Source organism: Aotus nancymaae, unplaced genomic scaffold (genome assembly GCF_030222135.1).
Source record: "Aotus nancymaae isolate 86718 unplaced genomic scaffold, 86718_ANA_hifiasm-v0.15.2.pri h1tg000053l, whole genome shotgun sequence".
NCBI classification, from domain to species: Eukaryota; Metazoa; Chordata; class Mammalia; order Primates; family Aotidae; genus Aotus; species Aotus nancymaae.
The window spans coordinates 23,571,004-23,591,303 of NW_026988467.1; the positions used below are offsets into that span (position 1 = coordinate 23,571,004).

Below are 20,300 nucleotides of genomic sequence, written 5' to 3' on the forward strand. Positions count from 1 at the left end.
AGCTACCAGAGCTTATGACTCTGAGGGTCCAAACCAGGGAGTATGAGGTTCCCTTTGCAGCCAAAACTTGGGGAGAGGCGAAAGGGGACCGGATGCCCTAGAAGGGCAAAATCCGGCGAAGGTTAGGACCTGAAGGGTTTGGAGAATGCCCTGAAAGCGTAGCAGGGGAGGGGGCGGGTTCAGGGCATGCCCATCTCTGATTGGCTGCGCTGCCCGTCGCTCCGCCCCGTGTTCTATAAGATGCGCGGGCGGCGGGCGCGGCCTTGGTGTGGGGTCTGCGGCCGAGTTTTGATTTTCAGGAGCGCGGTGCTCATCCTCCCAGCGCACCAACAGCCGCAGACCGCCGGGGGGCGGGGGATGCCGGGCTGCCGCATCAGCGCCTGCGGCCCGGGGGCCCAAGAAGGGACGGCAGAGCCAGGGTCGCCGCCGCCGCCCTGGGAGCCCATGCCATCCTCTCAGCCCCCGCCCCCAACTCCGACCTTGACCCTGACCCCGACCCCGGCTCAGTCCCCGCTGCTGCCAGACAGAGCCGGGACTTCGGCAGGCGCGGCCGAGGGCCAGGAGCTGCAGCACTGGCGCCAGGGCGCTAGCGGGGGCGCGGGGATCGCCGGGCCCGGAGGGGGCTCTGGCGCGGCGGCGGGCGCAGGAGGCCGCGCTCTGGAGCTGGCCGAGGCGCGGCGGCGGCTGCTGGAAGTGGAGGGCCGCAGGCGCTTGGTGTCCGAGCTGGAGAGCCGCGTGCTGCAGCTGCACCGCGTTTTCTTGGCAGCGGAGCTGCGCCTAGCGCACCGTGCGGAGAGCTTGAGCCGCCTGAGCGGCGGCGTGGCGCAGGCCGAGCTCTACCTGGCGGCGCACGGGTCGCGCCTGAAGAAGGGCCAGCGCCGCGGCCGCCGCGGCCGCCCCCCTGCCCTGCTGGCCTCCGCGCTCGGCCTGGGCGGCTGCGTGCCATGGGGCGCCGGGCGACTGCGGCGCGGCCACGGCCCCGAGCCCGACTCGCCCTTCCGCCGCAGCCCGCCCCGCGGCCCCGCCTCCCCGCAGCGCTGACCTCCACGCCCGGACCCCTGGCCACCCCAACAGGCCTCACCAAGGTGCCGACCGACCGACTGATCGCGGACGCTGGCTGGATGGAAGACGGATCTGCAGGAAGAGACAGTGGGGGGCCAGGGGCACAGTAGAGGAGGCTGAGGTGCGCTCTTAGCGGCTGGTGCGTTCGAGGGTCAGGATGTGTTGGGGGGCTGGTCCAGGGCCCCGGAACTCCCTTCCCTGGGGCTGCCGGCTTCTGCTGGGTCCCTAGTAAAGCTGCCACTTTCTGTTCCCGTCTCTCCCCGACCATCTGGGTAGTAAGGTGGTAGCACCAAGTCTCCATTATGAGTTGGACTCTTGAGGGGGCTCAGATCCCAGGAACGGGTTGGTGGCAAACTTTACCATTTGGAACCTGCGGCATGGATCCAGCAACCCCCATCCTCACCCCGGCTTGCGTTGCCTTTCCCAGACCCCTCGGGGCTGTGAGCAGTCTTGCCCTTGAGGCCGCTGCTTCCTGGCGCCGCCCAGCTCCATGCCTTCAGGAGGACAGAATAATGAGGCCCCAGGATGGAGTAGGGGCTGGCACAGGGCTGTACCACTGAATTCTGCTCTAGGCCTGTTTCCCATCTGGGGAGACAGAATCCCAGAGAGGTTTAGGATTTGTTCCCTTCATACTTGGGCTCTTCTGCTTCTAGAAGACAGCTTTTCTTATGCCCTCATGCAGCTTCGCTAAGACTATGGCCTGACTCAGATAACCAGGACAGGGTGTCTGGCCCCTGCTCACCCAGGGATCCTTATATAGCAAAACCTACAGACTTAGCTCCCAACCTGCCCCTAAGATAGCTAGGCCAGGGTGGAACCAGGTGATACCCTTTAACAGGCCCCAAGGGGACAGGTAATAACATCAGCTTCCAGAAAGGCGGCCTTAAATGGCCAGATCTGAGGTGAGATCTGCTTCTTTTACTGTCCAAATGCCCTTCAGCTTCCCATTCCTCTGTCCCCACTCAGCTGTGAATGACCTGGCTACTGCATTGCTACTCACCAGCTGAGTTAATTGCACTCACTTGTCAGTCTGTGAAGTGGATCTCTTCACCTCACAGAGGGGCTGTGGTGGTGATAACACAGGGCGGAGGTCCTTCTTCTTACCCCCTAAATCATGAAAAGGTAATTTATTATTTTAACTTATACCTAGAAACAGGCACTGCTTTTGATGATAGAGCCACATGCTAATTTAAAGTCCATCTTTTACAGAGTGAAGAGGGAATTTCTCTATGTCACAGGCCAGTGAGGGAAGAACCAAGGTCCCTGGCCTGTGTGTGCCCTTCCCACGGTACCCTGGGTAGGGGCTAGGGAGAGTTGGCTTCTGGATCCTGTCTGCTCTGTGACTGACAACAACTCTGGGCCGCTTTCCTCAGTCCCTTCCAGGGTCAGGATGTCGGAATGGAGTAAAGTGGGGAGGATGCTTTCTCCCATGGGAATCTGGGAGGGTCAGGTACACTCTTCTGACAGGCTGAGAATTGGGGCCCTTACTAGATCCTCCCTCATCAGCCCTTCCCCCAAGATATGAAACTTTTTGGCTGGTTTCTCAGCCAGCAGCCAGAATTTCCTGAACCCTTTCTTAGCCAGGGAAGGGAGGTTCTGGAAGGGGTCTCAGAGCCTCTGACAAAGCTAGGGGACCCCAGGGAAGTAGTGAAGGGGGCAATGCTATCCTCTGGTCTTTCCAGACAGGAAACATCTTCCAAAGCCACTTGGGTCATTTGGGGTCTAGAGGATTAGAGAGGACAGGACTTCTTGGAGGTGACACATGGAACTCAGCTCAGGCCTTGGTGCTGGGCTGCAGCCAGGACTGTGTTTTCTGGGTTGCATGGGAGGGGGCACTTGGTCCAGAGAAGCTTTTAGCTAGTGGTGTAAAGTGCTCGGTGCCATCATAGTTTTGGCTTTCTCCAGGATTTATTTGTAATCAGCTTGTCCTGATTTGGGGTGGGGTGGGTGAATAGAGAATTAGAGATGACACTGGCTAGTAAGAGAGTGTGTGTGTGTGTGTGTATGTATGGGGGGGTAACTGGAGATTGGTCCTGGTGTCACAGGCAGCTGTGCCCCCTCCCTCCACTTCCAGATGTTCCACTGCTCCTCACCAAGCTTCCTGGCCAGGGCACAAACACACAGACTTGAACCCCAGCTCCTAGTTAGTGCTGTGTCCACTACCTCACAGGCAACTAACAAAAGGCACCTTTCCACACCTGCCTGACCCTCCAAGGCCCCCTCTAGAAACTCAGCTGTCTGGCTCCGTTCAGGCTGGGCTCGGTGGCTGTAATCCCAGCACTTTGGGAGCCTGAGGTGGGTGGATCACAAGGTCAGGAGATCGAGGCCATCCTGGCTAACACAGTAAAACTCCACCTCTATTAAAAATACAAAAAATTAGCCAGGTGTGGTGGCAGGCACCTGTAATCCCAGCTACTTGGGAGGCTGAGGCAGGAGAAATGCTTGAACCCGGGAGGTGGAGGTTACAGTGAGCAGAGATCGTGCCACTGCACTCCAGCCTGGGTGACTTTTAAGGAGGCCACAGCTGTGCCTATCACCGACTCCCTAGGGGCAGGAACCCTCTACTTTAAGGGCTTATGTCTCCCAGCCCTTTTCCTGGCAGCCTTTCCTGGCTGTGACCATCCCAGGGGATCCTTGGGGGCTGAGCAGTTTGTTGGAGGCCAGCTCTAGCATGGGACAGAAGACTGACCCACCTTTCTCCCCACATGACTTTCAGAACACTTTCTTGGTGGCCCCCAGCTCTGGAGAGTACAGGGATCTTGGGGATATGTGAATTGAGGACACTGAGAGCCACCAGTGAATTCAGATCTCAGCAAAGGGAAATGAGGGGCACAGGAGCCTTTCCTCAGGATGGTTCTTAGGGCTGGGAGACTAGTTCAAGGTTCTAACCTGAGACCTGCCCCTACCTGGATAACCAAGTGTATGGTGCCACCAGAGGGCAGTGTGGGGCTGCTTTCTCGAGACGAGGGGGCGCAACCTGGAGCAGATTTGGTTACTTTATTGTTCCCGCCCTGAATTGTCCCTTTACCCGGTAGTCCAGGGGCTTCCCAGGACTTGAACTGTAGGGGTCTGGGAGAAAGAGCAGGGTAGTCATGGTCGGCACATTCATAGAGCGGGAGTGTAGTTCTGGTGATGGCTTCTTGAGTGGGGTGTATTGGAGGCCACAGCAGTGCCCATTGCTGACTCCCTAGGGGCAGGAACCCTCTTTGAAAGGGGAGCAAAGGATGCCCCTTTGGCTAGGCTGAGCCTGGAACCCCAGAGAGGAAAGACTTTCAGGAAAGACAGGTAGCCCTTTTTGGGGTCACCATCAGGATGAAAGACCTGAGTCATTTTGCATTCACGGCTTTGTTACACTAATTGATCAGAACCCAGTGTCCCGCTGCCAGTGGTGGCCAAGGTTGCCTTAGAGATTAGGCTGGAGCAGGCTGGGTGCGGTGGCTCAGGCCCGTAATCCCAGCACTTTGGGAGGCTCAGGCGGGCAGATCACAAGGTCAGGAGTTCGAGACAAGCCTGGCTAATATGGTGAAACCCCATCTCTACTAAAAATACAAAAAAATTATCTGGGCATGGTGACGCATGCCTGTAATCCCAGCTACTTGGGAGGCTGAGGCAGGAGAATTGCTTGAACAGGGGAGGCAGAGGTTGCAGTGAGCCATTTTTTTTTTCAGACGGAGTTTCGCTCTTGTTACCCAGGCTGGAGTGCAATGGCGTGATCTTGGCTCACCGCAACTTCCCCCTCCTGGGTTCAGGCAATTCTCCTGCCTCAGCCTCCCGAGTAGCTGGGATTACAGGCACGTGCCACCATGCCCAGCTAATTTTTTGTATTATTAGTAGAGACGGGGTTTCACCATGTTGACCAGGATGGTTTTGATCTCTTGACCTCGTGATCCACCCGCCTCGGCCTCCCAAAGTGCTGGGATGGCAGGCGTGAGCCACCGCGCCCGGCCCTCAGTGAGCCTTTATTGTGCCACTGCACTCTAGCCTGGGTGACAGAGCAAGACTACGTCTTAAAAAAAAAAGAGATTAGGCTGGAGCCACAGAAAATGGCCGAGGTGCTCCAAGCCTCAAGCCTGCAGCCACTCCCCTTCCCTAAGCCTGTCAGTGGGCTCCTCAAGAACAACTTAGGTGCCCAGGCTTCTCATGGCTGAAGGAGAGGCTCCCTGTCATAAGAGCAGTGCAGGTGGAGGTATTTGGGAAAGCTTGGAGATCCCCAACCTACTTCCCCCCATTAGTCCTTGACTGCACCCTGGCCAGGGGCGATGGGGGAAGGGAACCCTTGGTTCTGGAATAATATCTTAACCACCTCCTCTATGCCAGGCCCCTGAGCACTTTACACCCATTAATCTGTTCCAGTCCTTGCCACCACTCTGCAAAGTAAGGGTTATTATCCCCATTTCCACAGGTGAAGAAACAGGGAGGGCGGGTGACTTGCCCAAAGACATGAGCTGTAACTGGGGGATCCCTTAAACATTAGGCTATATGGTGATTCATTTATCAGGCTAAAGAGGGGTCCATTTAGGGGGATATCTGGGTTCCCACATTCAAGGCTGTGTATAGTGACTTCTGGTCCTTGGGTCTTGGAAGGGACATGAGATGCTGGAGGGATGGCAGAAAGTGCCCCTCCCCCCAGAGTCTGGGCACACCCCAACCTGCTTGGGCTCTGGGGGGTGAGTCAGGCTGAGTCAGCACACCTGGCTTCTGACGAGGGTGGGCCAAGGATGCTCTGGGCTTAAGCCTCCCAAAGGCTTGCCTTGGAGGGCTGCCTCCTCTCCCTGCATATCTGGGCTGGAATGTTTGGTGTCAAGGAGAGCAAAGAGCTGGGATGGCAGAGGAGGAGGATGACACACTTCACGGTGGGGGCAAAAAGGGAACAAGACAGACCTGACATTTAGTCCTGGCCTGGAACTCCTCAACTGAGGGATCCTGAGCAATGCCTTTCCTTTCCTGAGCCAGTTTCTTCTGATTTTTTTTTTCTTTTTTCTTTTTTTTTTTTCAGATCCAGACTTACAAGATGTTTTTGTATTTTTGAGGGGAGCTAGGACGTAGAAAACTTGAATATTAAATTAGAAGTCATACTAAGTACCTAGTATATGGTAGAGATCCATAAATGATGGAACCAACCTGCCCAGCCCTGGAGAGGCCACCAGGACAGAACCCCGGGCAGTGTGGGCTTCTGCTTCTCCAAAGCATCACCATATCAGGAATCCTTGAAATGGGCTCTGGGGAACTCCATAAGGGGAAAAGTGGAGGAGGGGCAGGCTTTTCATCCCAGGAACATTCCATTCTAACTGCTCAGGCTAGGGAATCCCAGCCAAGGACAAAGGCCCAAGGGAACCACTGCTTCCCCCAGGATCCCCATTCCGTACTATTGCCTCCTGCGTCTTCTCTCCACGGTGGCCCTTCTTCAGGCAGATTTCAAGTTGAAGGGTTTGGGTGGGGCTGGGTGGCTGTGGGAAAGAGGTCATTAAAGCTCTTGGAATTATTCTTTCCAGCTCCTTCCAACTCCTCAGAGCCTCCACTCTATGGATCTGGACTCCTGGATTCGGCTTCCTCCCTGGGCACTTCAGGAAGACTTTGAGAATTGACCTTACACAACCCCGCGCCCTCCTTACAGGAGCCTCTTGCTTCACATTGACAAGGGGCTGGGTTCTGAGGAATGGCTGACACTCGGAATTTCTTCATGTACCCCACGTTTGACTTTGGCTTACACTGCACAATTGGAGATGTTGCTACAGGTCCCCAGGATGCAGTCAGATTAAGTGTAGCTAGCATTGCCAATGGGAAACTCAAAATAATTTCTTTTATTTTTTTCCCTTTCCCCCACCCCATCCTGGGCCAAGAATTTCTTTTAGACATAGTCATCATTCCTAAACAATTCACAGCCCAGCAGGGGTCCCCATTTTAGTAGATGTCATTGCTTCAAAGTCTAAGGGTGAGGGAGGCCTGTTTGAGGGAAAATATTAGTTTGAAAAATCCCTGTTTCCTTCATCCATTGCCCTTTTTCTCTCCACGTGGGAGTGTACCTGTGGCCCCTCAGAAAGATAGTCTGCTGGCTCCTATGGGGTAGGGTGAGGGACACACCCTTTTTCTCAGGAAGAGGTGGTGGCAATGTAAAACATCTAGGCAATGTTTTAAATGAAAAAGAGGAAGCGCATTTACTCAAACATCCTGGTAATAGAGGGAAGAGGGGCACATTTACACAGCCCAGAACTTGTAGAATTCTGCCAAGTGAATGTATATTGAATTAGTCTTCTGCCTTATACATTCAGGAAGAATAAATTTCCATAATGAGAGGCAAATGCATGGGGTTTTGAGGTTTACTTTGCCAAGTGTCCTTGCTGTCTTTCCTCTGTGTCTGTTATGGCTATTTAAGTTGACAGTTCCTGGAGCAGCTTCTATTTTGTTTCATTTGGCAGTCTGGCCCTGTCAACTGACTTTGATTTGCAGACCCATTCTCCCTTGACCTGGCTCACAGCCATCTGCTCTTACCCCCCTCCTCAGGAAGTCTTCCTCATTAAAGGATGTGATGAGGGAGCTCAGGTATGAGAATGCACATGTGAGACCGTGTGACACTGAGGGGGGTTGTGTGTATTGGTGACAACATGGTAGCACAATGGCCTGTGGGGGTTGTGTGACTGTGTGTGACTGTGCTGGCGACCATGTGGACCTGTTTGTCAGTGTCTAAGCAGGAGATGCCATACTCAAACTAGAAAGTATTTTAAAAATAGGCTATTCTGGCCTGGCATGGTGGCTCATGCCTGTAATCCCCACACTTTGGGAGGCCAAAGGGGGAGGGTAGCTTGAGCCCAGGAGTTCAAGACCAGCCTGGGAGATCCCTTATCTATAAAAATGAAAAACTTAGCCAGGTGGGGTGGCACATGCCTGTGGTCCCAGCTACTTGGGAGGGTGAGGTGGGAGGATTGCTTGTAGCCCAGGAGGTCAAGGCTGCATTGAGCTGTGATTGTACCACTGTGCTCCAGCCTGGGTGACAGAGCAAGACCCTATCTCAAGAAATAAAACAAAAAGAGACTATTTCCAAAGGCGTGGGCTGGGCTTAAGAAACTAACAAGGGGCTTGGTATGGTGACTCACGCCTGTAATCCCAGCACTTTGGGAGCCTGAGGTGGGCAGATCAACTGAGGTCAGGGGTTTGAGACCAGCATGGCCAACATGACAAAACCCTGTCTCTACTAAAAATACAAAAATTAGCTGGGCTTGGTGGTGCACACCTGTAGTCTCAGCTACTCGGGAGGCTGAGGCAGGAGCATCGCTGGAACCTGGGAGGCAGAGGTTGCAGTGAGCCGAGATCGTGTCACTGCATGCCAGCCTGGGTGAGTGCCATCCCCTCCAAAAAAAGATACTAACAAGGGATGGTGCAGCTCTCTGGGGCCAGCAGGTGAGAAACCTTTACAACTCCTGAGTCTGAGGGTGAGGAGAGGTCACTGTGTGGAGTGGGGCCCCTGACAGGAACAGTGACCTTTGGTTGAGGGATGTGACCAACCATGGCAACCTGGTGGAGAGGGAACAAAGAGAATAAACATCTTCTACTCCTCCCTTAAGTCTTCTTAAGATGTTGGGCTGTCTCATTGGCAATCCAACAGGAAACCGGGGAACAAGGGAGCCATTGATGCAGTCCACAGATGTCAGGCCCCGGGGCACAGAGCAGAAGTGTGGTGAGTGGATGTGGAAGGGCAGCGTATCATGTAACTGAGGGTGTGCCTTGTTCCCCAAAGCTCACAGCAATGCTCTTTCCTCATTCGGAACTCCCGCCACCCGTTGGGTCTGAAGAGGTGGGTGGACTGTTGCTTGGAGAGCACAGTGAGGTTGGAAGGTGGAGGGAGGACAGGGCTTTCCCCTCTCAGCCTTTGCCTTGCTGGCTCTAAGTCCCAGTTCCTGGTCCCTGCCTGTCCTGGTGTCTTAGGTAGCCACAGGAATTGTCCACAAGAGGAACGATGTCAGCCACTGAGTCAGTGTTTTTCTCACACCCAGAAATACTGCACCATTCCCAAACATACCCACAGGCATGCTGCTGCCACCATGAGCCCTTGACAGTCATCACAAGCCATAACTAGTGTCACATGTACATCAAGAAAACGTACATCTTGGCACACTACTACACTGTGCCATAGTCACATACAAAACGACAAATGTCACAGTAATGTCAAATTATGTCCTGCTGTCACATACGTACAGGAGACATACTGTCACATCATGTGAAATCACAGTGCAGGAGCAGGATGGAACAGAGGTTAACAGCAATGGCTCTGGAGCCAGACAAACCTCTTTGACCTCTCTGGCCTCAGTTTCTGTGCCTGCCAAATGGAAAGAATACTTTGTTTCTCCTTGTGGAGTTGTTGCAAGGATGATATGAGAGATCATGATTGGGAAGACCTCAGCATAGTGCCTGCTAGAGTGAAACCCACCAGATATCACGGCTGCTACCGTGAACATGTGTCTCACACGCCCCCACTGCCTCACGCCCGTGTGCTTGTGCAGGACCAGCATCTGCACGAGGCCAGCCAGACACCCTCAGGTGCATGGGCCAGAGCACGTACACATTCACCAGCAAGCTCTGCCCAGAATGCTCTTTCCCTAGACATCCTTATGCTCACCTCCCACCACCTTTGTCTTTGTTCAATCAAAGGTCACCTTTCAATGAGTTGCACCCTGACTTTTTTCAATTTGCAAACCCCAGCATTTCCAGTCCCTTACCCTGCTATATTTTTCATAGTTTTACATGTCATGGACCACCTAAGAACATACAGTCCAGTTTATTTTCTATCTACTCCATTAGAATGTAACCTTCATAAGGACAGGAATTTTGTCTTTTGTTTGGTGATGTATTCCCAGCATCCAGAATGGTATCTGGCACATGGTGGCTGAATGTGGTGTATACACACATGTACCACATGGGTTTCTGGCTTTTTTTTTTTTTTTGAAACAAAGTTTCACTCTTGTTCCAACCTCTGCCTGCCCGGTTCAAGCGATTCTCCTTCCTCAGCCTCCCAAGTAGCTGGGATTACAGGCATGCACCATCGTACCCAGCTTATTTTTTATTTTTAGTAGAGGGTTTCTCCATGTTGGTCAGGCTGTTCTTGAACTTTCGACCTCAGGTGATCTGCCTGCCTCAGCCTCCCAAAGTGCTGGGATTACAGGCATGAGCCACTGTGCTTGGCCTGGTCTCTTCAGCCCTTAAGACAAACACATCCAGGTGAACCCCAGCCCCCAGCCCAAAAAGGTAAGTTTGTTGTATTTACAGTGAGCCTCTCACGCCAAGTCTCAAATGGCCAACTCAGGAGGTGGGACAAACTTAGTCCTTCTCATGACCCTAGTTGGGGTGGGCACAGTTGGGATGGGGGTGGATGTCACCAAGCAAAGAAAGCCTTTCTGCTCGCCTTCCAGCTATTTGGAGCCTAGCAGCAGAAGGGACTCAGAGCAGGTGAGGTGGCTGGACTTACCTGGTGACCTGGAGCCTCCTCTGCAGCCTTGTTTTTTCTACCCTGGCTAGAACCATCAAAGTCACCACTTCAGAGGCCCCTAATGAGGCTGAATATGTTAAGGGCTTTGCAATCCTTAGATCAAAGAGGCTGGGTAAACAGCGGGCAGCGTCCAGGCCCATGACTGACTGGCTGATGCCTTGAGGGCGCAGCATCCTAGGAGCTTGCGGTTGACACTCCTAGACAGCCTGGCATGGCCCCATCTGGGTTTAGAAAGGGGACACCCTCCCGCTCCAGAGGATCTGATTAGAGAGAGCCAGAGTACACTGGTCAGTGCTCTGGGCAAGGAAAGGCGCTGGAGGACTGAGGGAGCCTCTCCCAAGTAGAGGCCCTACCTGAGCTCAGGCTTGGGGGGACCCTAGGAGTTCCCCAGTCTCAGCTGCCTTTACTGGAGGGGCTGCCAGTCCAGATTCACCCAGCCTGTTCTCTAGCTGCTCCCTTGAAGAGATGGGGTAGATAGAGCTGGGCTCAAGTACCCCTGAGCACTAGAGTCTGAGGCTAGGCCCAGAGCTATTGGATTCCAGGTAGAAAACATCAAAATATTTACTTCTTAACAAGAGTCCTAGACCTGCTGAGGCAACGTGCAGGTGCAGGTTACACGTGTAGACAGCAGCTCCCAGTGTACAGCTGGTCAGGCTGGGGCTGATTCTGGGGGAAGGAGGGACAGTCCCCCAGATACAGCCCAGGCTTCAAACCCTGCCCCCCACAAATGCTCCTGTCCACAATACAAGCCAGACTCCACCTGGAGGAGGCAGCTGCAGCCCCCACAGCTATGGAAGGTCCTTCTTTACCCAGAGAAAGCATGGCACTAGGCTCAGTGTAGACAGTCTTTATTGGCAGGTGTTAGGAGTGCAAAATAGCAACAAATCCAGGGGAACGTGCAAGGCGGTTACAGGGCTCCCCTCCCCCACGTGAGAGCCCTGTAACCAAGCCAGTGGGGCAGGAATGTTGACTTGACTGTGGCATATTTAGGCTCAGCACCCTCCAAAGAACAAGCTCCCAGGCAGGAGGGCTCCTTGCAACACAAGGGGGAAAGGAGTGACACCCTGGAAGGGCCTGGGCTGCGACCCACCCTGGGCGGCTTGGCTCCTGTGCACTGCCCACCTCAACCCTTCAAGAGGAAGGCTTCACAGCTTAGGGTATCTATTTCAGAGAACCAGGCTAAACCCAGCCCTCCCCAAACCCAGGTAACTGCCTCATGCCTCAGTTTCCCTCCCCCTAGTGATTACCCAAGTTGGACCATCAGGCCCTGTGGTGGCCCAGCCTAACCCAAAGTGACAAGTCCCTGTAACATACCATATATCAGTCAGTGTGTGGGCTGCAGGCCCTCCAAAGCTGCCGGGATCACCACAGGCCAGCCCTAGTCAAAAAAGACCCTTGTAGGCCATGGGAATCAATGTGAGGTGCTGGGCTACCACCCCAAACTTGCTTTGTCTCCTGAAGGCAATTGACCTCCAAGACAAATGGCTCCCGCACCCCACTGTCATGCTGGGTCCAAAAGTGTGATGCAATAAGCAAAGGGTCCTCCAGCTGAGAACCCCAGCCTGGCCTTAAGCCCACAGCGGCCTCGTGCTCGGGGAAGTCTGGTTTGTTCAACAGAAGGCCCAACCCGGCAGTGCTGGGCCAGCTGGCACAGGCTGCCTGTCCCTAGTCATGTCCTCCACACACTCTTGGAGGTCCCACCCCACCCCGTGAAACCTAGTCCCTTCCCTTCTGGCCAGGGTCTGAGTCAGTTACAAGGCAGCCAGGTGGGATAGGCACGAGCCAGGAGAGGCTGCACAGGGGTCACGTAATAATTGACAGTGGCCGGCACAACTCCGTCGGTGCCTGGTGGGCGCCAGGCCAGGGCAGCAGTGGCAGCGGGGCCCTGCTCAGCCAGTGCCTGCAGCGCCAGTGCAGCAATGAGGCCCAGCGTCTGGCGGCGCTCATGGTTCATGAGGCACACGGTACTCTCGTTGACCACCCGGTGTAGCGTCACCAGGCAGGAGTAGCGGCGGGCGGCATCAGCTCCACCGAAGTGGGCCTCTAGGTAGCGCTCTAGGGTGCGCCGCTGCTCCACCAGGTCCGGAAAGTCGATGAAGAAGCGGGAGCACATGTAGCGTTGCAGGGCGCGCACGTCAGTGCTGGGCCGGGGCCGAAAGCCCCGCACCAGGAGGTGGCAGTACTTGAGGAGGCCACCACCTCGGATCTCCTCGGGACTGCGCGTGGCGATGACACGGTGCCGCAGGTGCTCCAGGGCCTCAGCGAAGTCCCCATACAGGCTTTCGCCTGTGACCGTTGGGTGGAAGGCCTCAGACATGGGAGTGGATGAGCACTGGCCAAAGAGCAACAGGGAGTCCAGGATGATCTGGAAGGAGTCTATGCTGAATTCAAACTGGCGTCTCACTGAGTCCACAAACTTGAGTTCCACATTCTTGCCGCTCTTGTTGGACAGTGAGATGAGGCTCCAGCGGTCTGAGTCTGTGCACACTTTCACCAGCTTCTGTACGTATGCCTCCTTGAGCGTCAGTGGCGTGATCTTGGCCCGGCTCACACCAGCCGGCAGGAAGTCTAGCAGGCAGGCCAGCACCACTGCCTTGGTCAGCTGGAAGGATGCCTCGCTGCGCAGGTCCACCTGGAACACCAGGTCCAGGTCCTTGTAGCCCAGGCCACTCTCAGGGTGTAGCACGTGGCTGGCAGCTGAACCATGCAGCCGCACACTGTGCACGCGTAGTCCCTGCTCCTCCAGGCTGCTGCGGACCACCTGCGGAGGGGACAGCAGGAGGGAGAGGTGTCAGGAGCAGGCCCCAGGGGTCCACCAAGGGCTTCTATGCAATCATCACAGTAACCTCAACCATAGTTGGCCCCTAACCAGCTGTTAGGCCTTTGGAAAGTCATTTAACTTTTTTGGGGGGTGGGGTGGGGGAAGTCATTTAACTCTCTAAGCAGAATCTAGAGAATGGCCCATCTGGAGGAATGACTCAGAAAGAATAGCAATGATAATAGCACACATATGCATGGAATTTACTAAATGGCAGGTCACTTAATCCTCACAATAACCCTGTGAGGTGGATACTATTATTCCCACTTTCAGATGCAAAAATGGAAGTACAGAGGGGCCAAGTACCTAGCTCAAAAGCAAACAGCTGGTGAATGCAGAGGTGCGAATAAAACTGAGAGTCCAAGTCTTAACCATGCTATTCTATCTCTCTCAAACTGCTAGTTAAACAGTTTTGTGCCAGGCACTGTGCTGACTGCTCAAACATGTTGGGAATATGGTTAGCAGTTCACATTCATGACCACATTAACCCTCCTGATAATCCTACATTTGAGTATTATTATTTTGATTGATAGATGGAAGACTGAGGCACAGAGAGGTTAAGAAACATGTCCAAGGTCATAGAGCAGTCAGGCTGAGACCAGAACCCAGGTTAGCTGGATTCTCAAGTTCACGTATGTCCTTTTGACTACGATGTACTCATCCTAATTCATCCTTACAAGGACCCAGTGAGGCAAATATTACATACTTTTTTTTGCTCTCAGATGAGGAAACTGAGGCTTACAGTCAAACAGGCTTACAGGTGAAATAACTAAGGCTCAGTGAAAGGTCTCAGCCCTCAGACAGCCCCCAGGCTTGATGGCACATGACAGATAAACCTATAAGTGGCTCTCTTCCTTTCTCTGCCATCGTGGTGTGTGCTTTACTCCGTTTCTCGCCATGTCTTCTCACAAGACTTTCAGGATTAACCGATTCCTGGCCAAGAAACAAAAGCAAAATCGCCCCATTCCCCAGTGGATTCAGATGAAAACTGGTAATAAAATCAGGTACAACTCCAAAAGGAGGCATTGGAGAAGAACTAAGCTGGGTCTATAAGAAATTACACATGCGATGGCACACATATTTATGCTGTCTGAAGGTCACAATCGTGTTACCAAATCAAGCTGAAAAATGTCACCGCTATCTGGAGAAGTTTGAACAGTTTCCTCTCTGGATCTGTTATGAAGGCATTAGTTAGTATAACCCACAGTGCTTCCATTATTCATGTTAAAAAAAAAAAAAGAGGAAGGCTTTGGTTGCCTGGGTTCAGTAATAAATATGTGAGACCTTTCACTTCAAAAATAAATAAATAAAAATAAACCTCTAAGTGGTTCCTCGACTGAGGTACCAGGTCGGGAGAAGAGTAAAGCTGAGGGTCGGGGCTGTTCAGTTTCCTCCGTAACCCAAAGTTGTCCTGAAAGTGACCAGGCAGCATTCCTGCCCTGAGTGATTCTGCAACCCTGCCTTGCTGCCAAGTCAGCACCCAGCTCTAGACTAGGCTGTTCTCCTTGCCTCCCAGGGAATTACTACAAAGAATGTACCTAAGTGCTGAGAAGGCAAGCTGTGGTGGGGCAATCTGAGGCGGGTGGCACCCTCCAGGAAGACTTCCGGGAGGAGCACCTTTACCAGGAGAAGATATTGTCATGGCAACGGGAGGGTAAGCACCTGGCTGTCAGGAACACAGAGGGTGGAGGAGGGAGGCTAGGCACCTAGTGAGTGCCAGCACTGGACCTTGTTGCCAGAATCTATGCGGACAGGTCTTTTTTTTTGAGATGGAGTCCAGGCTGGAGTGCAGTGGTGCGATCTCAGCTCACTGCAACTTCCGCCTCCGGGGTTCAAGCGATTCTCCTGCCTCAGCCTCCAGAGTAGCTGGGATTAAAGTCACCCACCATGACACCCAGCTAATTTTTGTATTTTTAGTAGAGACGGGGTTTCACCATGTTGGTCAGGCTGGTCTCAAACTCTTGACCTTGTGATCTGCCTGCCTAGGCCTCCCAAAGTGCTGGGATTACAGGTGTGAGCTACCATGCCAGGACAGGTCTTTCTTTTTTTAATACGGAATTTTGTCTGCCTTTCCAAATCCCCTTCTCTACCTTCCTTCCCTCCATTCCTTTTTTTTTTTTTTTTTTTTGAGAGAGAGTTCTGCTCTTGTGGACCAGGCTGGAATGCAGTGAGTGAGTGAGTGCAGTGGCACAATCTCAGCTCACTGCAACCTCTGCCTTCGGGCTCAAGCAATCCTCCCACCTCAGCCTCCGAAGTAGGTGGGATTTAAGGTGCGTGCCATCACACCCAGCAATTTTTTATTGTTTGCAATGATGGGATCTTGCCAGGTTGCCCAGGCTGGTCCCAACGCCTGGACTCAAACTATTCTCTTGCCTCGGCCTCCCAAAGTACTGGCATTATAGGCATGAGCCACTGTGCCAGGCTTGGGACAGGTCTTTATGATCTTCTGGGAAACTGAAGCTCACAGGAGTTATATCACCTGCACAAGATCACGCAGAGATGCCTTCAAACCCGTGTATGGATGACTTCAAAGCCTATCCTGTTTCTACCACATTACAGTCCCAGGGTTCAGAAGGAGCATAGACTACTGTTCTAATCCTCCTTCTCTTTCCAAATTTTGAAGTCAGCCCTCAAGTCACCGAAGCCCAGAGCCAGAGTAGTTGGGGAACAGGAAGGTGGGGGTTGGGAAAGGCCTTGGCCAGACAGGGCCAGTTGCTGCAGTCCAGCCTGTGGGACTTCTAACCCACACCCTGTCAGCTGGCAGCTGTGCCTGCATGGGCCAAAGACCTTGGTCCAAGGACTGCCAAGCCTGCAGAGAAGACCAGCCCCTTCCTCAAATCCCATTAGGGCTGACTGAGGCTTACTTGGTGCCAGCTCCTGCTCCCAGGCCGGTGCCCAGCCCAGGGCATGGCATCTGGCCTAGTGAGTAGGCAGGAGTACTCTTGTTAAATCCCCTGCGTCAGGGCCATGGGGCCAGCTGTGTCAGCCAGCCAGTCGCTGCTGTCTCCTTCCCAGGTGTGACTACTGCCAGTTTGGCAGGCGGTCTCCAGTTACCACCACACCCAAGTACTGCAGGGCAGCTTGGTGCCTCCTGAATCAGACTTTCCAGCCATGGAGGGGGCAGGGGCTGCACCCTCCTTTCTCCCATGCCAAGACCCTCCCCACCACCACTCTCCTCCAGGCTGCTGCTGAGACCTGCGGGGAGGCTGACAGACGCCGTCAGCCAGCAGGCTTACAAAACTCACTTGCGGGGCAGCCTGATGCAGGCCCTCTGGCTGCAGCTGGAGAGATAAGATTATCTAGTTCAATCCTCTGGGCCCAGAGAAGCGAAGGACTTGTCCAAGGTTACACAGCCAATAAAAGCCCTCCTTGCCTGTAGCTTTGGGAAGCCTCCTTACAGTAGGGCGGGTCCCTTTAGCATAGATACAAGCAAGAACAGCATCTAGCTGCTCAGATTGTCACTCCAGGCAAAGCCTTGTAGGGGTGGAGATGGAGAAAGATTCCAATTTTTGAGCCATAGGACAACTCAGCAGTGGTGAAAAGCCATGAGGCAAGAGCTGGCACCACCCTCCCCTCTCCCCGCCCCCATCCCTGCACACATCCCAACAGCTTTCGAGGTTGACAGCTGTGGATTTCTTCCAAGAAACTTTCTTTCCTGTGGAGGCAGCTGTACAGGCCAGGTGAAAGCACCTGTTCCCTTTGGAGTCTGGAACTAGAGGGTGTTGGAGAGAGAGCAGCAGCCTTGTCCATCCATCCCAACTGAACAGACGGGGACACTGAGCCCAGCAAGGGGAACTGACAACTAACAGCCCAGGCCCTGAATCCAGAAGTCCAACTTCCCAGCCCAGCTCTGAAGTCTCTGCCACCCTTCCTCACTGCCGCCGACAGCTCCCTGTTCTGGGCTGTCTCTGACCCGGGTCTAGAAGGACGTGGCACCACCATCACATTGTGAGGTTAGCTCCTATTGACCTGGAGTCTCCCCCATCTGGCTAGGAGCACCTGAAGGGAGGAGGCTGAGTCCCAGTCACATCTGCGCCCTTGACTTCCCAAACAGGGCTTGGCACAGAGCAGACACCAAGAGGGGCAGTTTAAACCATACTGACAGGGCAAGGAGTTCTCCTCCCTCCAGGGTATCCCCTGTTCTTGCAGAGGGAGGCTGCCACACTGGGCTCCACCTTCCCCCTCCCCCAATGCCTGGGGCCACAGTCATGGAGGTGCAGCAGCTGGGGCCCCAGGATTGACTTGACAGTCCTGGGGAGTAAAGCCTTGACTGGTTTCCCCAGGTGACCAGTTTCTTGAGCAGGGCAGCCGAGGAATGCTTCAGCCACATGAGTCAGCCCAGGATAATCTGCCCTCACCCCCTCCTGTTCCTAGTTCCTCAGGAGGGTGAGGGAGGTAATCCCCCAGCAGGCACCCCTCCCCCTCTGCAGGAAGCTAAGGTGGTAGGAGGCAAGGGAAAGGCCTGTTTCATCCAGGCTGTTAAGTCTGCCTCCCCAGGAAGAAAGCTATCAGCTGGCAGGAATGCACAGGAGTCCTCGCTGGGTTTCCTGGTTTCTTTTATCAGAGGAGCCTTTCTAAGACCTAGAAGTTGACCTTGGGAGCAGGGGCAGGGGTGGGAAAACATCGAACCTACCATAATCTGCTCCTGGGAAGACCCAAGATTCCCTGGGTTTGATTTTCACCTCATTAAGTAATCTTAGGTGGCTCACTGCCCCAGCTATAAAATGGGTACAATTACCACATTCTGGTATTTCAGAACATGACAGCATCTGGGCTGTACAGATGAAAAAGCAGTCTTGGGGTCGTTGAGGTTCAGATAAAGGGAAGAGTTGGAGTACGAAGGAGGAGGGAGGGGCTGTCAGAATTCTCTTCTCCGGTTCCTCAGGAGAGATGGGACATGGGGCCTGAGGCCTGGGTCGGCCTTCATTTCCAATCTTGGGAAGAAGAAGCAGCACCTAAATTGGTCATTTAATGTTGCTGTTGGGGGTGGGGTATCAGGTCTGACCTTCGGCTTAATAAATCTTGGGCCACAACCGCAGCTGAGAGAGGGAGTCCCTGACAAGATTTCTTGGCTTTTCCACAGGGCCGAGGGGGAAGGGTGAGTTTCTCCAGCAAAGGGCTGTAGGAACATAAGGCCTAGAGTCTACTTCTAGAACCTCGGGAGGAAAGGAGGCTGAGGGCCAGGGATGCCCAGATAGGGAAGGAAAGTCTATTTTGAACTCAAGCATTCACACTTACCCACCCAGGGCCGCCTGGCATCTTTTGTCCTTGTAGGCAGAGACAAATTCTTCCCCTAATGCCCTCGACATCCTCCTCCCCTCCCCCAGCCAGGCCCTAGGTGAATGGTCTGTGGGGAATCAGAGTTCTCCAGGAGTCGAGATGAAAAAGCCAGATAGGGAAGGATTAGTAGATGCAGGGGGAGGTCTGGTCTGCGATTCATAATGCTATGCAATTGTTACAGCCCTGTCCGCGTTCCTCAGTTTCTCTAGCTGTCTAGAGACTCAGACTCCAAATGCCTTCCAGCCTCGAGAGCTTCAGAAGGGATTCCACCACATCCCCCGCCCAGCGTCGTCTCACCTGCACGATCTGCCGGGGCTGCACGCTCAGCGTGGGGAAATTGCCGCGCCCGTGAATGGGAATCGGCTCGCTCAGAAGAGCGTCCAGTCGCTTCACCTGTGGCCAGCTCAGCCCGCTCAGGTGCCGTCCGGGGGAGGCCGAGAAGGCCTCCGGGTCGGGGCCGCCGCCTACCGGGGCTACCGTGGCCACCACCGTGGCCGCAGCCATCCCCACCTGCACAGCTGCCCCATCCCCGCGCTCAGCTACGCTCTCCGACGGCATCATCTGCCCGGACCCCGGACCCCGACGGCAGAAACCGTGGGGGTGGTTAAGGGGAGGAGGACAGGAAGAGCGGCTGGGCCGGAGCCAAGCCGGGGAGCACGGAGGCAGGGACGGGGCGGCAGCGACAGCGAGAGAAAGCCAAGGTACACCTCGGACGGCGACGACTGACCGACCCTAGCGCCTGCAGCCGGGGGCCCAGCGGACTCTTATAGGCCGCGGGCGACGTGCTCATTGGTCCCGGCCGCTGCCACACATCGGGAGCTGCCCCGCCTCTCGACGCTCAGGACATTGGTCGGCAGAGCTTTGCACGTGAGTCACTGTTCTCCAGGGAGATTCCGATTGGCTGGAGGGCACGCCCCTGCCCCGCCCTCCTTCTCAAGCTGAATTCCCTCCTTTGGTCCTTAAAGAACTTCTGTTCACTGTGATTGGCCCATGTCTGGACTTAAAGGGACAGCTCCCCTCAGGGGCAGGAGGGAGGGAAGTAACCGGCGGAGTTTGTAGTAGAGTCAGGCCACTGAGAAATTCCAAGTTTCTGTTTTTTGTTTTTTAGCGCTGAAAGAAATTGAGAAGTCACCGGGCCTTTGTCTTGGTCATCTGCCATTTTCAGAAGCCCAAATTGCGCCACGTGATCAACTCTGCACAGCACTGCTCACGATCTGGCAGTTTTCCAGAGCCTAGAAAAGGTATAATAATAAACTCTGTTCTGTGCATACCATGGTAAAGGCTTTCTTTCTTTCTTTTTCTTTCTTTTTTTTTTTTTTTTTGAGACGGAGTTACACCGTGTCGCCCAGGCTGGAGTGCAGTGGCGCGATCTTGGCTCACTGCAACCTCCACCTCCCGGGTTTAAGCTATTCTCCTGCCTCAGCCCCCAGAGTAGGCAAGTGACACCACGCCCAACTGACTTTTTTTGCATTTTTAGTAGAGAAGGGTTTTCATCATATTGGCCAAGCTGGCCTCAAATTGCTGACCTTGTGATCCACTCGCCTTGGCCTCCCAAAATGCTGGGATTACAGGCTTGAGCCACCGCACCTGGCCCTAAGGTAAAGGCTTTCTAAAGCACTCTGTTGATTGGCATTTGCAAACCAGAATATGATGAGTGTTGAT

General features: G+C 54.1%; 3 protein-coding genes across 4 annotated transcripts; 2 read left to right on the forward strand and 1 right to left on the reverse strand.

Annotated features, from left to right (window-relative positions):
• The first annotated feature begins 357 nt into the window (after positions 1-357).
• Positions 358-7,361, forward strand: TRNP1 (TMF1 regulated nuclear protein 1). Of its 2 annotated transcripts, none has more exons than XM_064363528.1 (2): positions 358-1,201; positions 6,555-7,361. In XM_064363528.1, the coding sequence occupies exon 1, from the start codon at positions 358-360 to the stop codon at positions 1,039-1,041; it is 684 nt and encodes a 227-aa protein (XP_064219598.1). In that variant the 3' UTR covers positions 1,042-1,201; positions 6,555-7,361. The 2 variants fall into 2 exon arrangements, with proteins under 2 accessions (XP_064219598.1, XP_064219597.1); XM_064363527.1 differs by having other exon boundaries at positions 358-1,183.
• Positions 7,362-11,372: 4,011 nt separating this feature from the next.
• Positions 11,373-19,379, reverse strand: TENT5B (terminal nucleotidyltransferase 5B). Its single transcript, XM_012440227.2, has 2 exons — positions 18,936-19,379; positions 11,373-13,301 (listed from the first exon to the last, which is right to left on the reverse strand). The coding sequence occupies exons 1-2, from the start codon at positions 19,197-19,199 to the stop codon at positions 12,288-12,290; spliced, it is 1,278 nt and encodes a 425-aa protein (XP_012295650.1). The 5' UTR covers positions 19,200-19,379; the 3' UTR covers positions 11,373-12,287.
• Positions 14,232-14,574, forward strand: LOC105708626 (large ribosomal subunit protein eL39-like). The gene has a single exon (XM_064363747.1). It carries the CDS (start codon positions 14,256-14,258, stop codon positions 14,409-14,411), a length of 156 nt encoding a protein of 51 aa, XP_064219817.1. The 5' UTR covers positions 14,232-14,255; the 3' UTR covers positions 14,412-14,574.
• Positions 19,380-20,300: the final 921 nt, after the last annotated feature.